Source organism: Eptatretus burgeri, chromosome 16, assembly GCF_056783735.1.
Source record: "Eptatretus burgeri isolate ZD-2024b chromosome 16, Ebu_testis_v1, whole genome shotgun sequence".
In the NCBI taxonomy this organism is placed as follows: domain Eukaryota; kingdom Metazoa; phylum Chordata; class Myxini; order Myxiniformes; family Myxinidae; genus Eptatretus; species Eptatretus burgeri.
In genome coordinates, this window is record NC_140976.1 from 39,717,527 (window position 1) to 39,742,837 (window position 25,311).

The 25,311-nt window shown below is 46.4% G+C and overlaps 1 protein-coding gene across 3 annotated transcripts in view; it reads right to left on the bottom strand.

Annotated features, from left to right (window-relative positions):
- Positions 1-4,476: 4,476 nt before the first annotated feature.
- The window catches only part of DRC10 (dynein regulatory complex subunit 10), a 75,181-nt gene continuing 54,346 nt past the window's right edge, over positions 4,477-25,311 (bottom strand). For all 3 annotated transcript variants that reach the window (XM_085859387.1, XM_085859386.1, XM_085859385.1), the window contains exons 7-8: positions 12,877-12,948; positions 4,477-4,967 (exon numbers count right to left, since the gene is read on the bottom strand). In XM_085859387.1, coding sequence (XP_085715513.1) covers positions 4,674-4,967; positions 12,877-12,948 — 366 coding nt within the window. In that variant the 3' untranslated portion in view covers positions 4,477-4,673. The remainder of the gene's footprint in view (positions 4,968-12,876; positions 12,949-25,311) is intronic.

A 25,311-nucleotide genomic window follows, 5' to 3' on the forward strand; every position in this document is an offset into this window, starting at 1 on the left:
CGGACATGCTACATAGTTCCTTAATGACCCAAGCCGAAGGAGAGAGTGTATTGCATTCGAGTCCGTCTGTCTGTTTGCCCACATAGAACTTGTGTATTTTTTTTCCGCAACTGCTTATCGGATCGAGAAAAAAATTTCTCCATAGGAGCGACTACTCGTGGAGAATGTTTTGGTGATAAGTATGATGCCATAGGTCACCTGGTGTGGGTCACGTCATACATGGGTCACACGGCCGTGTTGGAAAAACTTTGGACCTCTGTATCTCTGAAACCGCACCAAGGAAAAAATTGAAACTTGGCACATGGCAAGTGCTCCTTGTGGGGAATGTGATTTTTTTTTTAAATGATGTCATCGGTGCCTTCATTATGAGGTCATAATTGCATATGTAGAACACGACATCTGATCAATATGAAAATTTTTGAGGGTCATCGAGGGATAAAATGGTCCACAGAAAAAAAAAATTGACATCATCGGTCACGTGATTCGGTAGCCATATTGTTTTAAAAAACAAACCTCTGAAAATCTGAAGTCGCTGATCAGATTGAGGAAAACCTTACACGTATGACAGCCTACCCATGAGGAACAAAACGTTCACACTGTTACGGCTGTGGAAATTCGCAATACACCATAAAGGGTCCTTAGATCAGTTACGACGCTAAGTTTATGTGCAGATAGTTCGCCACCGTTGTTTAAAGGGATTTTGTGTGATTCATCGGGCTGCGACACTTTGAGATAGCCGTTTTTCTGTTCTATCGTTATTTTGGACCGTCCGAAGACTTCAAACGAAGGCCCCATGAAAGGCCTACAATGGCGCGCGAGTTTTCCCACCTTTTTTGCGGCGCCGGGGCTGACGGGAGAGGCTGCGAGAGCTCGCTGGCGATTGGTGGATGCGGGGTTTGAGGCGCCGTGAGGAGGGAACGCCTCTTTTCGAGGAGCTTCTCGAAAGGGCTAGAGGAGAGGCGGAGCCAAAAAGGGGGTGGAGCGAAGGGGCGGAGCCGCGCATTATATAGGGCGGACCGCGCACGGGCTCGGCCTCTCTCCTGCCTGGATCATCGTGTTGGATTCTTCCTCTCTCTCCGTCGACGTCACTCTCTCCCTTGGTCACCAGGGTCGACGTCACTCTCTCTGTCTGGGTCGTCGACGCCATCCTCTCTCTTGGTGGCCAGGGTCGAGCTCGCTCTCACTCTCTCTGTCGGGGTCGAGTGCTTCTCTCTCTTGGTGGCCAGGGTCGAGCTCGCTTCCTCTCTCTTGGTGGCCAGGGTCGACATCACTCTATCTCTCTCTCTCCCTCTTGGTCCTGCGCTCGTGGTCCGGCGAGCGGCCTGTTGGTGGAGACGCGGACGGGAGGCGCAGCAGTGCCGGCTGTCTGGTGGACCTGCACGTCTGGACGAGGGGTGCCGGAGAGGGTTCGCCGGCCGCGTGGGAGGCCGGAACCAGGTGCGACCACGCTGACGGTCGTGGGAGAGAGACTGGATGACCACTAAAGGGAGGTCTTTTCTTTTGTTTGTGTGTGTGTGTGTGTGGGTGGCGCCGTGTCCAACAAGTAAACCTGTGTAAGCGACTGTACATCATCGTAGTCGGTCGTAGTACTTTCTTTGTCGCTTGTATATTGCATGATTCCTTGCTTGTGTTGTGTGTGTAATATGTGCTTGCTATAATAAATGTCCTTGTGTGAAATGTATCCCGTTCGTCGTCTCTTTCCCTTTTGAAAGTGCCATCTTGCATCGTGGAATAATTTGTAGTGGGTTTTGAACACCTTGGGTAAGGAAGAGAATCTGATCCGTCGAGGTCGGCAATAACACCGCTCGGTCATCACTGTAGCACGGAACGGACCTTAAGCAGTTCGTGTCCTAGCCCGACCTGCGGCGAGGTACGATCGCCCGGTCGACTACTCGCGAAGGTACTTAGGTAGGTCGAATTTGGCGAGCAACCCTATCCTGCACGGGTGGGCAATTGGCACGATCGTGGTGAGGTTAAACCCCCACCCGTGACTGGCTCCTGGCGGTAGTTCCAGGAGGGTCACGACTGAATTGTCCGTCCGGTGGGCAACACGGTTGCGATTGGAGTTACGCAATCGCTCGCACGCCTGGCGGGCCAGAATTCGTAACAACACTTATGACATCATTGGTCGCATGGTTTGGCAGCCATATTGGATTTACCGCAAAACATATAAAAATCTCAAACGGCTGGACAGATCGAGGGAAACTTCACACAAATATTCCTCAAGCCATGATTGTACAAGTTTGTTAAGGAATCATTGATATGGTTTGGTGGTTTGACAGCCATATTGAATTGAAGAAAGATATTAAATAATGTTTTTCTCTTGAACCGCTTGATTGACGTGAAACTTTACAATTGTGATCTAGTAGTGATGGGGAATACATGCTTTAAATTTCAACTTAATTGGATGCATGGTCTGGCAGCCAGAATTATTTGATTTTTTTTGATCTGGGTTGTTTATCTTGCAAAAACTTCGTTTTAGTAAGATATGTTAGTCAGCTTGTATGTTTTTATCTTGCCAAAACGAAGTTTTTGCAAGATCTGTTACTTGGTAAGTTTTTTTTTTTTTTTTGTTTGTTTGCTTGTCTGTAATAATTGGATTTTCACCTTTATATCACTCTGTAGAGCACAATTCTCATCGGAAACTCTTGTGGGTACACATATCGTAGTATTATTACAATACCCTTCAGCACACATAACGGTCAAGGTCACTTTGCGGTAAATCATGGAGGTCGACGAAACCCTTATTTTTTGAGTAATTTTAATCGAATCATCTCCAAACTTTATGGGAATGTAATATATGGTCTGGCGCTCAGCTGATTAGTTTTTGGTGTCTATTGGCCTTGACCTTCATGGTTAGTGCCTGAGGTCAAACATATTTGACCCCAGGGTCAAATTTTCAAGTTTTAGGAACCATATCGTGTAGTACCTCAAATTGAACACCTCTATGAGTGCTTTCTAGATATGTCAAGCTTGAGACATTATGACGTCATTTGGTGACGTTATGAGGCAAAAGCATATTTTTCATGGTTACTCTGTAGAACGATTCTCATCAGAATCTCTCGTAGGCAGATATTCCTCAATGAGTCGCTCCTGGTGGATAGCAGCTCTGTTCACCTCAGTGTGACCTTAAAGAAGTCACACGTGGTCACCTTTTCCTGCGGGTGACATTGGTTTATTTTATTTTTTTGTTTGTCTGTAATCACGTATCGATCACTCTGCAGAGCACAGTTATCATTGGAAATTTTTGTAACTTCGCATATCAGAGGCCTATCGAGGTCCCTTTCAGCGCATAAAATTTTCAAGGTCAAGGTCACTTTGTCACAAATCAGGGGAGTCGACGAAACCCTTATTTTTTGAGTAATTTTGATCGGATCGTCTTCAAACTTTATGGGAATATAGTTCATGGTCTGGTGCTCAGCTGATTAATTTTTGGTGGCGATCGGCCTTGACCTTCACGGTTAGCGCTGGAGGTCGAAAGTTTTTGACCCCAAGGTCAAATTTTGAAATCTAAGATACCATATCGAGTAATATCTCATATGAAAGCGCTTGATAAGTGCTTTCCAGATCTGTCAAAAGTTTGATGCTATGACGTCATTTGATGACGTCATGACGAAAAAACGTATTTTTCATGAAAATTTTATTTCCTCAGTTCTCATCAAAATCTCTTGATTTCATGTACAACGGTCCTGGAGAGATTCCATTAACCGTACGAAAATATAAAGGTCAAGGTCACAAAAAGGTCAAGCATCAAGGTCGACGAAACCCTTATTTTTTGAGTAACTTTAATCGAATAAATAAGTCACTCATGTTCACATTTTGGCAAGATACTGGTCATTCTGGGGGTGACATTGGTTTATTTGTTTGTCTGTCGATCTATCAATCTATCTAGCTGTCTATCTCACTTTGCTGTGTCTGGATGGGTTTGAGGGTAGAGGAGTTGCAGCTGAAATGTGAATCCTATCCAGGTTCCTCCTGATGACTTCATCTTTGCTTTTTACTTGTTTGGGTTCCTTCTGATTACTCCAATGTAGGGCTATACCTATTTGGTCTTCCATTTGATCTAAATTATTTTAATCCCATTCTGAATTCAATTGAATAATGATAAAAACGTAATGGGTCAGGTGTCCAATCAAAGTGAGAGGTCTTGGTACCCAGTCATCATTGCCAGCAGTTATAAAAGTGGCAGTTCTAATTATGTCTTTTATTCATTACGTAACACACCAGTACACAAACGCCACACAAAACTAGTCCTGGTGAGGGTCTGTAATCTCTGATTGCTCTTTTTCTTGTTTATATATGTAAACCACTTTTGAAACTGGTTCTTCCTATTTATGTTGCATTGATTTCTTAACCTCTTCCTGATATTGGAAGTGGGTATTAAATGGCTCCATGTTTGTCTGAAACACAGCATGAGGAGTCTGAGCAATGTTGCCTGAGGCAATTCGATAGAAAAAGATTGATGTGACTACGCTGTACATGGGAAAATGTGAACTTTAATGTTTTCACAAACATCAGAGAAGGATGGGATTTTAAATTAACATTTAACACTGGAGATTGGGTCAAAAATTTTTTGTCTCCATTGTTCTCTCAGAGATGGTAAATCTCTTATTGGTCCATGAACGCTCTCTCTCACATCCTCACATCCTTTAGCCAGCACCCTCCCTTCCTTTTCACTTCTTTTTCTTCCCCTTTCCTTTACCTTTCCCACCTTTCTTTCCCTTCCCTCTTTTAAAGCTCTTGAGCATTTTTCGTACACAGAAACCCCGCCAGGTGGCCTGAATAATAGTGGTGGCCAGGATGCGGCGTTCCAGTTCTGCCTCTTCGAGCAGACGTTGTTCCCTGATAAGCTGCTGCTCAGCCTGAACTCGCATGTACTCTTGCTCCAGGCGCTCGAACCTCCGCTCAAGTTCCGCGAGCTCAGCTCCTTCCAGGGCACTCGCCGACTGTTCCACCTCAAGCTCTTCCTGACATACGAATGGATAAATTGGAGATGGTTTAACTTCGTGGAGGAACCTTCAGAAAACTCAAACAATGGACACGGAAATGGGATAAAGGAGTGTTATATTGATACGTTATGTCTAGAGGAGCTGTTCAACTCTACTTACCACTTTCTCATGAGCAGGTGACAGCATGTGGTTGAAAAAGGATGATGTTTATGAAGAAGACCAAGAATAATATGCGACTAGCAGGGACCGGTGGTACATCCGCACAATGTGAAATGTGCCAAAGTCCTCAACTCCACTCCCCAAACCCCCTACAAACCCCAAGTCCTCAATGTTCCCCCCATTCCAAGCCTTCAAACCCCACCACCACAACTCAACCCCCACTACACTGAAGGTCCTCAATCTTCCCCTCCCAACTCTGTCCCATCTTTGCCCCTCCCCCCCCCAACTCTGTCCTCCCACTCCCCCATTACCTCTTACTCATAAAAGCAAAAGGGCAATCACATGCCAATCATTACATGTTTTTTCATTACCTCATCAAAACAGCAGAACATTTAACTCTTTCCCCTCCCCTGTCATGCCATTATCGACTTCACAGAAACCGCAATCGAAACAGCAACAGCATGGCTCCGACATGTCATGGCCCATCACAGTCACCTGTACAACTCACAGTTCCGCAAAGTATGCAGAAACCCTGTGGAATTGCAACTCTCAAGTGACCATGCGCATCCTAATTGTGCCAATAAACGACCCTAAATCAATTATCTTCTTCCTGATGTGCATATGTACAAATCATTAAAAGTAAATAATGATATTTCCTTTCACAATCTCACGAGATTCCCAGAACTCCTCGGACAAAGATATTCATAATGACATGGGTTTTATTGTCCCTGGTCGAGTGTTTAACAGAAAAATAGTCGGAAATAATAGCAAGGACCCACAACAGCTCTGGGGTAAAAGCCCTTGCTTGAGAGAGTGGCACATAGTTATTTGGGTGGTGTATCGGCAACCAACCGCTGTCTCGATCGCTCTGAAAATAACATTACCCAGATTTGAAGCAAAAACATGCCCACTGCCTTTGTGCATCTATAATGTCAGTGTGTCAGTGTGTCTCCTCTATAACTCCAAAACCATGAAACGTAGCAGTCCCAAATGTTGAATTAATACTAAGGGAACTCCAAGGGAGTGCATGAGTGAAAACTGGGTGTTTGAGTAAATTTAAACACCCCTTTTGAAATAATTAATGCCTTACCTTCATGAAAAGCTTATCCTTGGTCCGCCCAACTTCACCTTACAGGGGTCTTGACCACCATTTTTATCCGGCCTACAAATCCAGCCTTGCAGACACGATGTACTTTCACAGACTAATTAAAGTACATACTGAAATTGAAATATGATTTTGGATTTGAGGATCGGATAAGTTATGAAATCTGAAAATTTAACGAAATTAGCGATTCTTATAACTAAGTGTATATTTATAAACTTAAAGCAAAGCTGTGCATCCTTCTTCTCAATATTTACACAAGAAAATGTGAAATTGCCAAAGTTTAACTTTTTCTACTGTTCTGTTTTTCCCAAAGTGTAACTTCCTTGAGTGCAACAAAAATAATTAAGTAGTCGAAGGCTCCCGCAGTGTGAGCAGTGGGTGAGGTGACCATGGCTCGGTTCTCCACTGGGACATCTCCGGAGTTAGGAAGGCAAAATAAATCAGAGGATTAGAATGAGTGAATGAGTTCAAAACAGAATTGACAAATGTTTTCAGCGGTGACAAAGCAATGAATCGCCCCACAACAGCAGGATGGCCTAGAAGTACACACACTTGCTCTAAGCTGTCGAGCCTGGGTGTGAATTGTTTCACCTTTTTGTGTGATCTGCTTTCATTTAGGATGTTATTTCATTTCATTATGAGCTTGGAATGATGTTATCTTCGAAAAAAAAAGTGCATGAGATGTTTGTTTGTTTGTGACGCAAATCCTCAGCTCCTAAAGTTAATCACCACCAAACTTTATAGAATCACTTTTTCTTTTTTTAACCATGATCCACCTTACTAGGTGTTTTAAACAGTTTATTTGATCACAATTCATAACTTATAAACACATGAACCACCACCTTTGTGGGGAAAGGGTGGGAGTCTGGAGGGGGCAGGTGGGAGGAGATAGGGGTGGGGTGGGATGAGGGAGGGGAAGGTGTGGAGTGGGAGTCCGGTGGGATGAGGGAGGGGAAGGTGTGGTGTGGGAGTCCGGAGGGAGGGAAGGTCGGAGGAGGGAGGGGAAGGGGTGCGGTGGGAGTCTGGAGGGAGGGGAAGGGGTGTGGTGGGAGTCTGGAGGGAGGGGTGGGAGAGGAAGGTGTGGTGAGAGATTTTGGAGGGAGGGGAAGGGGTGTGGGTGGAAAGGGGTGGGATGAGGGAGGGGAAGGGGTGGGATGGGAATAGGGAGTCTGGAGGGGGGGGGGTGGTGTGTAAGAAGGTGGGAGGAAGGTGTGGAGAGTCCAGAGGGGGTGGAGTGGGAAGAGTCAGGGGTGGGGGTGGGTAAGGAAGGGGAAGGGTGGGAAGAGTGACTTGGCATTGCGAGGCAACGTCAGGTACCTTTGCTCGAAGACAATACATCATGGTTAAAAGACATTAGAGGCACTTGAAATCCAAGTCAATCCTTTATTCCAACCACAACCAACCAACCCTCTCATCTTTCTTCTGGTTGTACCCAGTAACAGAAAACCCCTGATCAATTTGAGCTCAAGCATATTTACATATTATAACATGAAAGGCGAAATGATGCCGCTACAGTACTCCCCATCCTTGTGCGTTAATTGAATGGAAGGTACAAACAAAATATAATGTCGAATAAGAGATGTTGACTGTCCACACAAAAATAAAAGTCAAAGCAAAAAAGAAATTGTCAACAGCAAAATGTACTCTCATAAATATTGTGCTGGGAAGTATACATGATGCCCAGAGTGAGTCGTATATGACGGTAATGGTATCATTGTCGTGGGTGTCAGCTGACTTCAAGCGATCTATGGAGATGGTCTCATGACCACCATTAATATCGAATATGAAGATCTTGTTGGTGCGCTGTAGAACTTTGTAAGGTCCATCATATGGTTGCTGCAAGGATCTCTAGACAGCATCACGCCGCACGAATACATTGGTGCACATAGAAAGTTCCTGGGGAATAAACACCGGGCGTGATAAAGGTGTACGTGTTGGTGTTGCCCAGAGGTCCTGCATGGCTGTATGAAGTTGGTTGGCATAGTTGGTGGCATGAGGCAAGTTGTCATTGGACGCTGAGAAGAATTCTCCTGGGAGACGAAGCGGTGCACCGCACACTAGCTCTGCAGTGGAGCATCCAAGGTCATATTTTAGGGCAGCTCACATACCAAGCAGGACCATAGGTATGATATCAGTCCAGTTGTAATGTGCTTTCAGGGAAGACAAGTTGGTGGTGGAAATGTTTCACCATACCATTCACTGCTGGATGGTAAGTGGTGGTTCGCACACAGTCAGTACCCAGGAGTTGAGTCAGCTCGCGAACGAGAGCCGATTCAAACTGGCTACCATGATCCGTAGTGATGGTTGATGGAAGATCAAAACATGTTGATGGAACATCATTTAACGAGGGATATTTCAAGTGTGACCCAAGTGTGGACAAAGGCTCTGGCAATGGTCGGTGCGGTGATGTCAGCTATCAGTGTAGCCTCCGGCCAAGGAGTGATGCGGTCAACACAAGTCAATAAATAGCGGTGTCCGTTTAGAGGTGTTAAGGGACTGAAAAGATCCACATGGACCTTGTTGAAACACTTATCTGGTGTTTAAAAGCTACCAAGTGGTGCAACAGTATTACATTGGATCTTGGAGTGTTGGCATTTAAGACATTGCTTGGCTCAATGGCACACGTCTTCAATAATGCGTGGCCAGACATAGCGCATGGTGATGAGTTGCTGGGTTGCTCAAATACTTGGGTGTGCGAGTGAGTGAAAAAGTGTCGAAGACTTACGATGGTATGCTGCAGGAACAAAAGGGTGTGACTGTTCTGTCGATGCATCACACACACGAGGGTAATGGTTGTCCCTGGGTGTGGTACGCCTTGCGAAATGTAAGCGAACCTGCTACAGACTGCAGACGGTGGAGCTCCGTGTCCTCCAGTTGTACTGCTGCAAGTGTATTAAAATTGATGGCCAGGGTGCTCGTCGAAGAAAAGGCCAGTCCCTCAATGTGTGAGAGAATCGGCTGCCGAGTTCACTATTCCTTTGATGTGCCAGATGTTGCTGGTAAATTGCAAGATATAAGTGAGATGGTGAACTGTGCAAGGAGAGTGAGAGTCCAAATGGGTGGATAGAGTGAAAGTTTTAGGTCTGTAGTCAGTCAGGACAGAGAATTGTCTGGCCTCTAAGAAGTGGCAGAAGTGCTTGATGGCGAGGAATACAGTGAGCAATTCCTGATCAAAGGTGATGTACTTACGCTTTGGTGGTTTCAGTGTTTTAGTGTAGACAAGGCCAATGGACACCAGTCAGCATCGATGAACTGGTGATGGTGAAGGTCTGCACCCACCAAGTCCTCAGACGCATCTACCATCAGGCATGTTGACGCCTCTGGCTTTTGATAAATCAGGAGTGAGGCATTGGCCAGTGCATCTTTGATGGTGTTAAAGGCTAACAAGGTTTTCTCCAACCATCGGAACACTTCAGGGTGCTTACCAGTTGTGAGTAACTCGTTCAGCGGCTGCAGTGTTGTGGCTGCATTTGAAATCAATCGACGATTGCAGTTTGCATTGAGATGAAGGTAATGAGTCAATGAGATGATCAGCCGATCCACAGTAGCGAGTCGTGCTAACTCTGCATTAGCTGCCAGTATCATGTGGACGTGTGGTGGTAAATGTTGCAAGAACAACTCACGAAGGAGCGACAGGTCGAAGGTGGCATAGCGGTCACCGAGAAGCTGCTGCATATAACACAGTAGTTGTGTGGGTCTTCTGTGAATGAAGGTCTTGTTGTGAAGTAGAAACATCGAGGAGCAACAACAGCTCGGCCGCGAAACTGTAGGCCACACAATCTCAGAAAACGGGACTGCTGAGTGCTGAAGCGCGTAGCGCAGAAAAATCATCTGATGTCGGTTGCAACACTCACTACCGAGTTCCAAACTGCCTCTGGAAGCAACGTCAGCACAAGCACTGTTCATTGAGAGCTTCATGAAATGGGCTTTCATGGCCGAGCAGCTGCACACAAGCCAAAGATCACCATGCGCAATGCCAAGCGTCGGCTGGAGTGGTGTAAAGCTCACCGCCATTGGACTCTGGAGCAGTGGAAACATGTTCTCTGGAGTGATGAATCACGCTTCACCATCTGGAAGTTCAATGGACGGATCTGGGTTTGGCGGATGCCAAGAGAACGCCACCTTCCCAAATGCATAGTGCCAACTGTAAAGTTTGGTGGAGGAGGAATAATGGTGTGGGGCTATTTTTCATGGTTCAGGCTCGGCCCCTTAGTTGCAGTGAAGGGAAATCTTAACGTTGCAGCATACAATGAAATTCTGGATGATTCTGTGCTTCCAACTTTGTGGCAACAGTTTGGGGAAGGCCCTTTCCTGTTTCAGCATGACAATACCCCCGTGCACACAGCGAGGTCCATGCAGAAATGGTTTGTCGAGATCGGTGTGGAAGAACTTGGCTGACCTGCACAGAACCCTGACCTCAACCCCATCAAACACCTTTGGGATAAATTGGAACACCGACTGCGAGCCAGACCTAATCACCCAGCATCAGTGCCTGACCTCACTCACGCTGTTGGGGCTGAATGGAAGCAAATCCCTGTAGCAATGTTCCAACATCTAGTGGAAAGCCTTCCCAGAAGAGTGGAGGCTGTTGTTGAAGCAAAGGGGCGGGACCAACTCCATATTAATGCCCATGATTTTGGAATGAGATGTTGGACGAGCAGGTGTCCACATACTTTTGGCCATGGCATGTATCTCTCACCTGTGTCTCATATTCTGGTGACAAGGAGCCAACGAACCGGGTCGACTCGGTAGTAATGCTCCGGGTGTTGAATTGCGCTTCAACTTGTGCAAAACACAGCTGTGGATCATTAGGCCAGAATGGCAGCAGCTTTAACGAAACCGTTGCCATGGAAGAAGCTGGTTGAGTAACCAGGAACGGCATGGCTGCTTGGTTGTTTCCGGCCAATGGTTGGTGGTTTGTAACTCCTTGTCCATCCATTTGTATCACGTCGAGGTCACCAATTTAATGTAGAAGGAAAATACGTCCGAGGTGTTCAGAATCCGAGTCAATCCTTTATTCCAACCACGACTGACCAACCCGCTCGTCTCTCTTCCGGTTGCACCCAGTACTGGAAAACCCCCGATCAACCTGAGCTCTAGCACATTTACACATTATAATAAGAAAGGCATTAGCCACAGGCTGACACCAGAGGCATGAAACCTAAGGACTAAAGCCTAAGACCTATACTTCCGGTGGCCTTCACAAGGCCTGTGATGCCTATCAGCTCCGAAAGGAGTGTTACACACGCGGACAGACGGACGAACAAGCATATTATTTTATAGATGACGTTGTCTTCTCAAATAGACTGATCAGATAAGATCATGAACCATGCTCTATACAGAGTGTTTGTGCTTGTGAAGCTGTTTCTATGGCTAAGGTTACAATCCTCGTCAGGTCGCCATTCCAACACAGGAAGTCAGGGCAGGAATTTGGAATTTGTTCAGGGTGCCAGCAATAGCTTGCCTACTCTTCACGAAGTACATTGTGGGATCTTCAACATCCACCAGCGAATGTTGGCAGAGGGGACGCCCAGTTAAACATCCATCCCAAGGAGAGCACACATATTGATGAATCACCCTGCCTGTGAAACACCAGAGTGACAGCTTATAGCTTGGTCGGACTTCGAACCAAGGCTAAACAGCTTTGAGGTGAGTGTGTTTACCTCTCGGCAATCCCGCCAGCCTTTCAAAGAGACCCCAAAAGTACAATGCTTTGAAGGACACATTGCTAAATACAGATACCAATCATCAAGCACAGCCCTCTTCATTTTATGAGGGCCATTTCAAGCATTTTGTGTATGTTACATGCATGGTAAGAAGTGGGAGCCACCTGTGTTGTATAGGTGATTTATAAAGGCAAAACACTGTGTCTTTGTACTGTTCTGTGTGGCCATGTGCGTGAGCTCGCTGTTAATTAGATGCCACAGAAATGTTTCCCCCTAGCCTCTTCCCCCCATCTGCGCTGCTTTTTATGATTCTCATTTCTCCCATTTCCATTACTGCTACAAGTTCATAGGTACAGAATTGGCATGAATGACTGGTAAACCGCACAGGCACATGCCACGTGATTTTTAAACTCCCCATGGGTACGCTTGTAAAAGACGTGCAAATGCATGGCAAGTTCGTCAGCAATTCTGAAAGATGAGAGTGGTGCATTCCTGCAGAGCAGCTAGTTGATGGTTTGCTTTACTCGTGTGGTTAAAAAATGGACAGGACAAAGCAACTGCATGGGAGGAGCAGGGCAGCTATCATCCCCTAGATTCGATCAGATACTCTGTGGGATGTGCTACCAACGTCGTCATTTGAAGCTTTGTCATAATTTTCGTGTAGTAATTTAACAGTTATTACGATACTTGCATTTTTATCCACATTATTTTATTGTGAATAAACCGTTGATTTCTGGTGTAAGGGCATCTTCATGTATCACCATCATCTTGTTATGAAAAGCATGAAAGTTGGTCACTGGCTTTGTTAACATATAATTCCCCTCTAATTACATCATAATCCTTGTGCAGTGTGATACATTTGTGTTATTGAGAAGATTTATTTGAGTGAAATTTAATGAATTATCCATTTTTAAAAAGTTAAAGACCTGCATGAGCATAAATCTCTCATTTGATGGCTATTTCATGTTGCTTTGCGTTTGTGAATAGCGGTATGTACCTGTTTTTCCTTCATTTCTGAATCGTACTTCTCAATCCAGTTTTCCACTTCTTTCTCCATCCTGTATACTTTCTGCACAAAATAAACACCACAGGTTAAAAGAATATAAACTTCCACCAACCCATTCATTCACCAAGGTTTCAGCAACCATAATAATCCTGATTGATAAAGTCATTTTTAACACAAACGTCTTTCTCTTCAAATGAAACGGAAGACCAAGAAGGAACCCAAAGAAGAAAGAAGCAAAGATGGAGTCATCTGGAGGAACCTGGATAGGATTCGGATTTCAGCCGCGACGACACAACCCTCAAACCCATCCAAGCGCAGCCAAGTGAGACTAAGAGAAAAATTACTGCAATAATTCACTTCTTAGAGAGATAGATAACGAAAGGGTGTACAAAAAGTTTAAACGAGACACTCACAATAGTCCAAGACAACACAAAAAGGATAATGATGTGTATCAATATTTAAGAGAAGAGTTATGACGTCATTAAAGCAAGGGTCTTTTCTCAGAGAACAGTTAATAAATGGGATAGTAGTGGCAGTACATAGGTTTAAACTAGAATTTGATAGGCACCTCAAAGCATTGGAGATAGAGGGGCACATGGATATTAGCATAAATGCATGTGCATGATGGGCCTGATTGCCTCCTGCATTGAACTTCCTTGTATAACTTCAAAGTTAAAAAAAAAAATATATATATATATATATATATATATATATATATATATATATATATATATTGTTGGCCACCGGAATTACATACAAGAGTGGAGGAAAGTGCACACAGGTGGATTACATCTTAAGTAGGAGATGCAACCTGAAAGAGATTAGTGACTGTAAGGTTGTGGCAGGGGAGAGTGTAGCTCGACAGCATCGATTGGTGGTCTGTAGGATGACTTTAGAGGTGAGGTTGAGGAAGAGAGTGAGGGCTGAACCAAGGGCCAGATGGTGGAAGCTGAAGGAGGAAGACTGTTGCGTGAAATTTAGGGAGGAGGTGAGACAGGCGTTGGATGGTGGTAAAGATGGGTGGGATGATTGGGCAACGACAGCAGAAGTTGTGAGGGAGATAGCTAGGAAGGTACTTGGTGTGACATCTGGACAGAGGAAGGAAGATAAGGAGACTTGGTGGTGGAATGAGGAAGTACAGGAAAGTATAAGGAAGAAGGGGTTGGCGAAAAAGAAGTGGGATAGTCAGAGAGATGAAGAAAGTAGGCAGGAGTACAAGGAGTGGCGTCGAATGGCAAAAAGAGAGGTGGCAAAGGCCAAGGAAAAGGCATATGACGAGCTGTATGAGAAGTTGGATACAAAAGAAGGGGAAAAGGGTTTATATCGATTGGCAAGACAGAGGGACCGAGCTGGGAAGGATGTGCTGCAGGTTCGGGTGATAAAGGACGCAAATGGGAATGTGCTGACGAGCGAGGAGAGTGTGTTGAGAAGGTGGATGGAGTACTTTGAGGAGCTGATGAATGAAGAAAATGAGAGAGAGAGAGAAGGTTGGAAGAGGTGGAGATAGTGAATCTGGAAGTGGGGTGGATCAGTAAGAATGAAGTGAGGACTGCTATGAAGAAGATGAAAAGTGGAAAGGCGGTTGGCCCAGATGGTATGCCAGTGGAGGCATGGAAGTGCTTAGGAGAGATGGCAGTGGGGTTGTTAACCAGATTGTTTAATAAAGTCTTGGAAAGTGAGAGGATGCCGGAGGAGTGGAGATTAAGTGTACTGGTTCCGATTTTCAAGAATAAGGGTGATGTGCAGAGCTGTGGAAATTACAGAGGGATAAAGTTGTTAAGCCACACCATGAAGTTGTGGGAAAGAGTAGTGGAAGCTCGGTTGAGAGGAGAGGTGACGATCTGTGAGCAGCAATATGGGTTTATGCCAGGAAAGAGCACCACTGATGCGATGTTTGCTTTGAGAATGTTGATGGAGAAGTATAGGAAGGCCAGAAGGAGTTACATTGTGTATTTGTGGATTTAGAGAAAGCTTATGATAGGGTGCCAAGAGAGGAGTTGTGGTATTATATGAGGAAGTCGGGAGTGGTGGAGAAGTATGTGAGGATCGTGCAGGATATGTATGAGGACAGTGTGACAGCGGTGAGGTGTGCGGTAGGAATGACGGACCGGTTTATGGTTATGTGCGGTAGGAATGACGGACCGGTTTATGGTTAAAGTGGGATTGCACCAAGGATCGACTCTGAGCCCTTTCCTGTTTGCAATGGTGATGGACAGGTTGACGGACGAGATCAGACTGGAGTCTCCATGGACTATGATGTTCGCGGATGACATCATGATCTGTAGGGAGAGTAGGGAGCAGGATGAAGCGAGCCTTGAGAGGTGGAGGTACGCACTGGAGAGAAGGGGAATGATAGTCAGTAGGAGTAAGACGGAGTACATGTGCGTAAATGAGAGGGAGGGTGTTGGTATGGTGCGGTTGCAAGGAGTTGAAGTGGGGAAGGTGGATTGGTTTAAATACTTGGGATCAACTGTCCAAAGTAACGGAGAGTGTGGGAGAGAAGTGAAAAAGAGAGTGCAGGCAGGATGGAGTGGGTGGAGAAGAGTTGCAGGAGTGATTTGTGACAGAAGGGTAGCTGCAAGAGTGAAGGGGAAAGTATATAAGACGGTAGTGAGACCAGCTATGTTGTATGGTTTGGAGGCGGTGGCACTAACAATAAGACAGGAAGCAGAGCTGGAGGTGGCAGAGTTAAAGATGCTGCAATTCTCGTTGGGAGTGACGAGGATGGATAGGATAAGAAATTAGTATATTAGAGGGACAGCGCAGGTAGGACGGTTTGGAGACAAAGTGAGAGAGGCGAGATTGAGATGGTTTGGACATGTGCACAGGAGGGAAACGGAGTATATCGGGAGAAGGATGCTGAAGATGGAGCCGCCATGCAGGAGGAGAAGAGGAAGGCCAAAGAAGAGGTTCATGGATGCGGTGAGGGCGGACATGCGGGTGGTTGGAGTGTCAATGGAAGATGTGGAGGATAGAGCGAAATGGAGACGGTTGATCCGCTGTGGCGACCCCTAACGGGAGCTATGATACCTTCTTCTTCTTCTTTCGGCTGCTCCCGTTAGGGGTCGCCACAGCGGATCATCCGTATGATCCGCATAGTGATTTGGCACATGTTTTACGCCGGATGCCCTTCCTGACGCAACCCTGGTCGCCTCTTACGACACAGGAATATGGTACACCTATTTTAACCGGGGTATACACCGGCCCAGTGCACTGGTACTCATTTCGCCGACCTGGGAAGGATGACAGGCTGAGTCAACCCCCTGGTGTATTAATTCAGTGGCCCAACGGGGCTTGAACTCAGGACCTTTTGGATCCCAAGCCGCTGCCCTAACCACTGCGCCAACACCAGGCTTAGGAAGAAGAAGATATATATATATGTTGTGATGGTTGTGGAAATTCAAAGAACACCATTCAGGTTCCCAGAGGTCAGTTATTTCGATAAGTATGCGTTTCAGGTTAGATTCCCCCACCGATGTATAACGGGCCTTGTTCGTGTGCCGGGCTGTGAATCTTAAGGTAGTCGTTATTCTTTCCTATCTTTTATTTTGAACAAACTCTACGAAAATGCCATCTTCTCAACAACGCCATAATCTCCGCAATAATGCCATCTCCACAACACCGCAATCTTCTCAACAACGCCATCTCCACAACACCGCCATCTCCTCAACAATGCCATCTCCACAACAAGGCCCTCACGCCCCCCTCAGCGACAGCCGCAAAATGCTGTTGGTTGCGGACACGCTGCGCAACAGAAAGAGCCACATTCCACCATCCGTGTGCAAACAGCCGCGAAGCGGCTGATTTGCAGAAACGGATCAGGATGAGGTCTTCCCCAAGAGCACCCTGTGACGTCAGGAATGGGGTTTCCCTCAAGGGGTGAGAGGTCGGAGGTGAAAGTGGGTGGAGCCAGCCTCGGGTGAAGGTTCACAGGGCGGGCGTCCGGCATTATAAAAAGGGCGGAGGCGAATCGCCAGAGCAGTTAGAGTTGGCAGTCCAGTCAGTCAGGTGTCGTGTCACAAGAAAGGTGCATCGGGGCTTGGAGTCGGCGATCATCGAGCTGGAGAGAAAGGCGCATCGGAGCTTGGCGGTCCGAGCAGACGGCCCTGAGAGCATTGAGCGACGCTGAGGAGTGAATGGGCCCAAAAGAGCATCAACTCTGAGAGAGAGCCAAAAGACCCGTTCGCTCCTCCGGGCGCTTCGCCGGCCAGGTCCGACCGACCAAGCCGCGCTGAAGGCCGGACTACCGAGGGAGACCAAGCTGTTCGCCAAGCTGCTCAAGCGACTGGCGCGTTGGCGACGCGCCGGACGGAACAGAGAGACACCAGGGGTCGCCGACCCAAAAACCTTTGAGCCGTCAAAAGGGGCGGCCAGGTAACCTGCCCGGCCTCTCAGAGCCCTTCGGTCATCCCGGCTCTGAGTACCAATAAAAGCTCACAAGCTCGATTCTGTTCCTGGGTTTTGCACGAAAGTCTTTGGCACCTTGTCTGTGTAAGTAGAACTGCCATAAGTACGTGCTTGTATATAAAAACGCATAGACATCGGCTGTAGGCTTGCTTGTTGCTTGTGTCTTGTCCCTATCCCCCCATTGATTGACTGCTTATGTGCCTGTAAAATAAATGCCCCATTGTTTGAATGTACATCTGCTCGTTGCATCATTTTCCTTCCATTCACTGCCACGGCGCGTTCGGGAAATTAGCTGGCTATTTAGGCCGATAAGTGATAATTTGGTCCGACGGAACTCGGCGATTTAAAAACCGCTCGGCTTCACACACGGAACGAGCGCGCTTAAGCGGCTCGCTTCCGTACGAGTTTCGTCGAGGTATAAATTATCGGTATTTCTGTCTGCGCGGATAGTTAGGTATATCGAGATTCGGTGATTGACCCTGTGCCGCACGGACAGGATATTGACAGTTTATGGTGCGTTAAGGCACCCGCAGCTGGTTTCCGGGGTTGTCCGGAAAGCTACGACTGAATTCCTGGTTTTGGCGGATGCGCGACTGCGTTTTTTGCGAAAGTGGTCGTGCGTGGCTGTCCGAACCGGCAAATTCGTAACAAAATATATATATATATATATATATATATATATATATATATATATATATATATATATATATATATATATACACTACATGGCCAAAAGTATGAGGACACCCCTTCTAATGAGTGGATTCAGCTATTTCAGCCACACCCATTGCTGACAGGTATATAAAATCAAGCACACAGCCATGTAATCTCCACAGTACAAACATGGGCAGGATAATGGGCCATACTGAAGAGCTCAGTGACTTTCAACGTGGCACCGTCATTGGATGCCACCTTTCCAAGAAGTCGGTTCGTCAAATTTCTGCTCTGCTAGAGCTGCCCTGGTCAACTGTAAGTGCTGCTATTATGAAGTGGAAATGTCTAGAAGCAACAACAGCTCAGCCACGAAGTGGTAGGCCACACGAGCTCACAGAACGGGACTGTTGAGTGCTGAAGCGCGTAGCACGGAAAATCGTCTGTCGTCGGTTGCATCACTCACTACCAAGTTCCAAACTGCCTCTGGAAGCAATGTCAGTACAAGCACTGTTTGTCGAGAGCTTCATGGAATGGGCTTCCATGGACGAGCAGCCGCACACAAGCCTAAGATCACCATGCACAATGCCAAGCGTCGGCTGGAGTGGTGTAAAGCTCACCGCCATTGGATTCTGGAGCAGTGGAAACATGTTCTCTGGAGTGATGAATCACGCTTCACCATCTGGCATTCAATGGACAAATCTGGGTTTTGTGGATGCCAGGAGAACACTACCTGCCCGAATGCATAGTGTCAACTGTAAAGTTTGGTGGAGGAGGAATAATGGTCTGGGGCTGTTTTTCATGGTTCGGGCTAGGCTCCTTCGAGAGACACGTTCAGAGACAACACATTGGCTGGATGCGTCTGGTGAGAAACACTGCCTGGACATGTTTAGAGTCAAGTTGTCCAGAGACAAACACCACTCAGACACGTCCAGAGACAAACTCCCATCCGGGCATATCCGGAGACAAACTCCCGTCCAGACATAAACACTGATCAGACATGTCTGGCAACAAACTCCGCCCGGACGCATTCGGAGACAAACCCTGCTTGGAGCTTAGCTGTCCAGAGACAAGCACCGCTCAGACACGTCCAGAGACAAACACCGCTCAGAGACGCCCGGAGACAAACTCCCGTCCGGAGACAAACATCGCTCGGACGCGTCTGGAGCTAAGCTGTCAGGAGACAAACACAGCCCAGATACGTTTGGAGACAAACATTGCCCAGACATTTCCAGAGACAAACAAACACTCTCTGGAGTAAAACAATGTTCAGACACGTCTGGAAACAAAAAATGCCCAGACATGGCAGGAGGCAAACACCACTTGGAGACAAACACCATCCAGACATGAGAGAGAGAGAGAGAGAGGGTGAGAGAGAGAGAGAGGGTGAGAGAGAGAGAGAGGGTGAGAGAGAGAGAGAGGGTGAGAGAGAGAGAGAGGGTGAGAGAGAGAGAGAGGGTGAGAGTGAGAGAGAGGGTGAGAGGGTGAGAGAGAGAGAGAGAGAGGGTGAGGGTGAGGGTGAGGGTGTGGGTGAGGGTGAGGGTGAGGGTGAGGGTGAGGGTGAGGGTGAGGGTGAGGGTGAGGGCGAGGGTGAGGGTGAGGGTGAGGGTGAGCGAGAGGGTGAGGGTGAGGGTGAGGGTGAGGGTGAGGGTGAGGGTGAGGGTGAGGGTGAGGGTGAGGGTGAGGGTGAGGGTGAGGGTGAGAGAGAGAGAGAGAGAGAGAGAGAGAGAGAGAGAGAGAGAGAGAGAGAGAGAGAGAGAGAGAGAGAGAGAGAGAGAGAGAGAGAGAGAGAGAGAGAGAGAGAGAGACAGACTTTGACTTTTATTACAAAAAAGTATAAAAGGTAAAAATTCAATACAACAAAGCAAAGGATTATATACAAGAGTGGAAAAAAGAAGAGAAGAAACCAATTCAATTTTCAAGTAATCGATAAAGCATTGATAACAATTTATACACAAGGAACACCCCCAAAAAATACATTAGAGAGAGGAGAAGATGATAAGAAGAGAGAAAGCAACACAGGCTCCACACGTACCGCCAGAGACTGAGCAACAGCCCCTTGCGTTTGCACGTGCGTGCCAAGCGAGAGAGAGAGAGAGAGAGAGAGAGAGAGAGAGAGAGAGAGACGGGGAGAGAGAGAGAGAGAGAGAGAGAGAGACGGGGAGAGAGAGAGAGAGAGAGAGAGAGAGAGAGAGAGAGAGAGAGAGAGAGAGAGAGAGAGAGAGAGAGAGAGAGAGAGAGAGAGAGAGAGAGAGAGAGAGAGAGAGAGAGAGAGAGAGAGAGAGAGAGAGAGAGAGAGAGAGAGAGAGAGAGAGAGAGAGAGAGAGAGAGAGAGAGAGAGAGAGACAGAGAGAGAGAGAGAGAGAGAGAGAGAGAGAGAGAGAGAGAGAGAGAGAGAGAGAGAGAGAGAGAGAGAGAGAGAGAGAGAGAGAGAGAGAGAGAGAGAGAGAGAGAGAGAGAGAGAGAGAGAGAGAGAGAGAGAGAGAGAGAGAGAGAGAGAGAGAGAGAGAGAGAGAGAGAGAGAGAGAGAGAGAGAGAGAGAGAGAGAGAGAGAGAGAGAGACAGAGAGAGACAGACACTTTTGGCCTCTTGATTGTTTGGGATCATGATGCAACAAGAGAAGTTATACCAGTACAAGCAAATGCCTGAGCATTGCCCAACAAAGAAACAAGGTAAATTAAAACTTCAATGTAAGTACACCATCAACATGTTCACATAAGGATGTGTTCACACACCACTGTTGTGAGAACAGTGTACAATCACTGGAATTAATTTCAAGGTGCACTCGTGCTGTGACCAAGGTTTTAAAGAGATAAACAACATCGGAAACAGAATCACAAACATCTTGAAGTTTGCGTTTCCTTGACATGTATATAGCAAGCTTCGCTTCAGAGGACAAATAATTTGCTAACAGGCACTCGTATTTACGCTGGTGGAAGATGCTAAAACCGTAAACAAAACCACAACAAGTAAAAGTTAGGCCGAGTCCCCGGATAGCACGTGATAAGACTGTAAAAAGGGGTGCCAACCTTGAGCAATCAATAAAAATGTGAAAAATAGTTTCTGTGGCACCGCAGAAGGGACACAATTCTGTGTTATCGGGAAATATACGATGAGATAAAACATTGGATGGTAAAATGTAATGTGCCAGTCGCCACTGCAAATCTCCGGAGCGCTTGGCAGTGGGTGCCTTGTACATAACATGCCAGTTGATCGAAGTAGAATGAGTGGTCTGAAGCATTCTCCCCCAATGTGCTTGTGGTTCCACAGGTCTATCGGGAACAAGAGTTTTAACACACAAAGCGTAAACAGAAGATTTTTCCATCAATTTAAAGGAGGTGAAACCTTGAAAATGAAGCAAAAGCTCTGGAAAGGGATGTAGGGATAAAGAAAGGTTAGCTTCTACCTGTGGAATCCATTTCAGATTAGTTTGCTTGAAAAAGCGCAGAATCACAGAAAAGATTCTCCCAATAATTCGAATGGACCTCACTCCAGTGGCCACAGCGACGTCAGCAGCTGGCTTCCACTTATAAGGAGAAGGAGTTCTGAGATCTTTTACCTTCGTACATCCAGCATCAATAAACTTCTGCACAAGAATATAATTGCTGCAGACCCCTTCAAAAATGGGGTTTAAAAAGATAGGCTCATTTAAAAACATTTCCAGGGAGTAGTCATTGTTATTTCGGCGAACAGTGACTGCCTGCCATGCCTTCAGCATGCTTCTATAAAACAGGGGGACTGATGCTATATCAACTTTCTTGGTGTCAATAAGGAACAGTTGCTGATCGTAGCCGAGTTTCCCCGCCTGCCGAAGCAGGCAGTGAGCCAAGGCCTTCCACGAAACGTCCGTGTACAGCAATCTGCGAAGCGAAAGGAGGCGGAAAGCCATGACCTTGCTGGTAATAGCAATCAGCCCCTGTCCTCCTTCAGAAACAGGCAGGTTTAACACACCAGGTTGGAGCCAATGCTTTCCTCCCCAAAAGAAGTCAATAAGAATTGATTGTAATTTTTTAAGAAACAAATCTGGGGGCTGCAGTGCTATAAAAACGTGCCAAAGCATTGATGCTGCAAGGTTGTTGATAACAAGGGTTCGGCCCAGATAGGAGAGTTGACAAAGTAAGCCCTTCCACTTTCGTAAACGTCTCTCAGTTTTAATTATTAGAGATTCCCAGTTTTTTAAAATGAAGTTCTCAGTTCCAAGAAAGACGCCTAGGTAAAGAATTCCATCCCTTTCCCATTTGAGTTTCTCGGGAAGAGTCGGAGGAATGGCGCCATTTTGTGGACCAAGATGGAGAGCTCTGCTTTTTCCCCAGTTCACTTTTGTGGAACTTGCCAAACCAAATTCATGAATGCAACGGACCAAGGCTGAGACGTCCTCAATCGAGCGAACGATTGCACAAAGATCATCTGCATAAGCAATCACTTTAAACGGGTTCGCCATTGGTTGAGGAAGGAAACCAAGAAGACGTGCACGCAACCGAACGAGTTAAGGCTCAATCGCAAGAGAGTACAGGAGGCCAGAAAGAGGGCACCCTTGACGAATGCCTCTATTAACCGGGAAAGGGGGACAGAAAATGTTGTTAACCTTTAAGAGACTAAAAGTGTTGTTATACAGTAACTGCATATGAGAGATAAAATTTTCCCCAAAACCAAACCCCCGTAAAACAGAGAAAAGATAAAAATGATCAATGGTATCAAAGGCCTTTTCTTGATCTAAGAACACCAACCCGACATTCCTTTGCTCAAGAGAACAGATGTCAATTATATCACGCACAATAAAGATACTGTCATGAATTGTCCTCTTCGGGACACAGTAAGACTGATCTGGGTGTACGATCTCCTCGATTATGGCTTTAAGGCGGTTGGCAAGGGCCTTGGAAAATATTTTGTAGTCTGCACAGAGTAATGAGATGGGACGCCAGTTGTGTGGTTGCTGAAGGTCTCCTTTTTGGGGATAAGGGCGAGGACAGCCCTCCGGCAGCTTAATGGCAGTGAGCCTGATCGTCGACCGTCGATTATAACCTCAAGTAGTTCTGGTCCGAGGAGGTCCCAAAAGGTTTTATAAAATTCCGCAGGAATTCCATCCAGGCCGGAGGCCTTACCTGAGGGTAGAGTTTGAAGAGCAGCTTGGAGTTCCTCCAAAGTTACTTCCTTGTCCATTTGTAGAACTGCAGATTTTGACAAGGTAGGTAAGGAAGAAGTCAGCACTGTTACCATTTTGTTGTCGATTTTCGGAGCACGATAAAGTTCAGTAAAGTAGTGTCTGAGTGAGGCTCTGACATCTTTTTGATTGTGTGTTATCCTTCCTTCCTTTGTCCTTACTGAAGTTATCTGCTGACTTCTCTTTGTTTGATCTTCCAGTCCAAAAAGAACTTAGAGGAGGTGTCCAGGTAGCACAAATTCTCCAGTCGGAGACGAATCAGCGCTCCTCTGGCTTGCTTTGCACAAAGTCCAGCAAGAAGAGCTTTTTCTTCGCCAGCAAGAGGTTGGTTCTTTCATGATTTGAGGCCAAGAGGTTGGTCTGCAAATATAATATTTCTTTGGCAAGCAAGGATTGAAGGGCAGAGTCATATTTGGTGTGGTAGGCTCCATATTGTTGGCAAAAGGATCTTATTTGCACTTTGACGTTGTCCCACCATTTTCCAAGGCAGGGGAAGGAAGTTTTACGTTGGAGCAAGGCTCTCCAGAACACACCAAAGGCATCGACAAACAGTTGGTCATCCAAGAGGCTTGCGTTGAAGGTCCAGTAGGCAGCACCACGATTCCGAACTGGTTGGTGAATCTGAAGTGCGACCATGTGATGGTCTGAGAAGCCGCTCGGAATAATGTCCATATTGCTCACAACATTTAAAAAGGTACTGTTGATGTAGAAACGGTCCAATCTTGCAAGTGATACGTGGCCTTTTGAACACTGACTCCACGTGTATTGGCGGAGAGAAAGATTGCGGATTCTCCACACATCAACCAGGGAAAACTTGGACAAGGCTCTCAACAAAGGCGCTGTGCTTGCTGGGTGCGGCTCCTCTCCATTACGATCAATGGTGGGGTCCATCGTGCAGTTAAAATCTCCACCCAAGCAGACAAGTCCATCAAAATCAATGTGTAAAAGAGACGTTTCTAAGTGTGTGTAAAAGGTGAGTCTCTCCGTGCTATCGCTAGGTGCGTAGACATTCAGTACGGTGTGTTTAAAGCCATTATGCGTGAAGGTGAGTGAAATCAAATACCCTTTGGTAATCTCATTAAAAACAACACTGGGACTGCAAAAGGAAGGTTGTATATAAACAGCCACCCCAGCCCTTGGGTGTTCCAGACTACTAAAAAACCATTTTCCCCTCATTGTCCTTTGCCATTCACTTGCACAAGAGGAGCTGCATCTTGTTTCTTGCAAAAGCAAAACATCAATGTGATTTGTCTCAACAAACTGTTTAACTTCTGCTTTACGGATGGAGGAGCGTCCCCCATTAATATTTAAACTCGCTATAGAGAAGGCCATAGGCTAACATAGAGTTAGGGTGTGTCAAAAACTTAGTCTCTCTGTGTCTGCAGCTCATTCTTTGCTTTGAGGATGCATTTCCGGAGTCGATACACTTGTGATTCCGTCACACCAAGCTGTCCGGCTTTGAGGAGCAAAAGCTTCGCAGAGATTATAAAGCCGGATAAGTCAGGGAAAAAGTTTTTAATTTTAACATGTTTCTTGCGAAAGGTGTCATGAAGAAACTTTATGATATCGGCAGGTGGAACACTGGTAACACTCTCCGAATCTTGGGAAACTGGATCATTCCATGCTTCAGCACTGCCACAAGAAGCAAGTGATGAGTCCCCGTCCGAATCATAATCCGAGTACTGATTGGTGTCCATTACATTATCGTTATGCTCCAAAGATGGAGCTGATGGTTTAATAAGGGAAGCCTCACATTCCGCTTCCAAAGGGGGAGAAGGAGTCGGAGGAGTCGGGGAAGGAAGAGTGGAGGGAGGAGGAGTGGGGGAGGAGGAGTGGGGGGAGGAGGAGTGGGGGAGGTGGAGTGGGGGAGGTGGAATAGGGGAGGTGGAGGGGTGGGAAGAGGAAGAAGATTAGAAGTGGGAGGGGGAGGAGGAGGAGGAGTGGGAGGGTGAAGAAAACGGGGAGGAGGAAGAATACTAATGGAAGGAACGTTATATTCTGCCTGAGATGAACCTGGTGTTTCACTAGTTGAAGCTTTACACCCTGATTCAACCAGGTTTGGAGTAATTGGTGACTTAGAAACGGTACACATTTCACTGTATGTCTTTTCAGGGAGGGGGGTTACAGTGGATTCGGTGTTAATATCCAAGGTGCCTGTGACTATGGGAGTGGTCACGTGTGCTCCCTGCTGCACAAAACCAATCTCC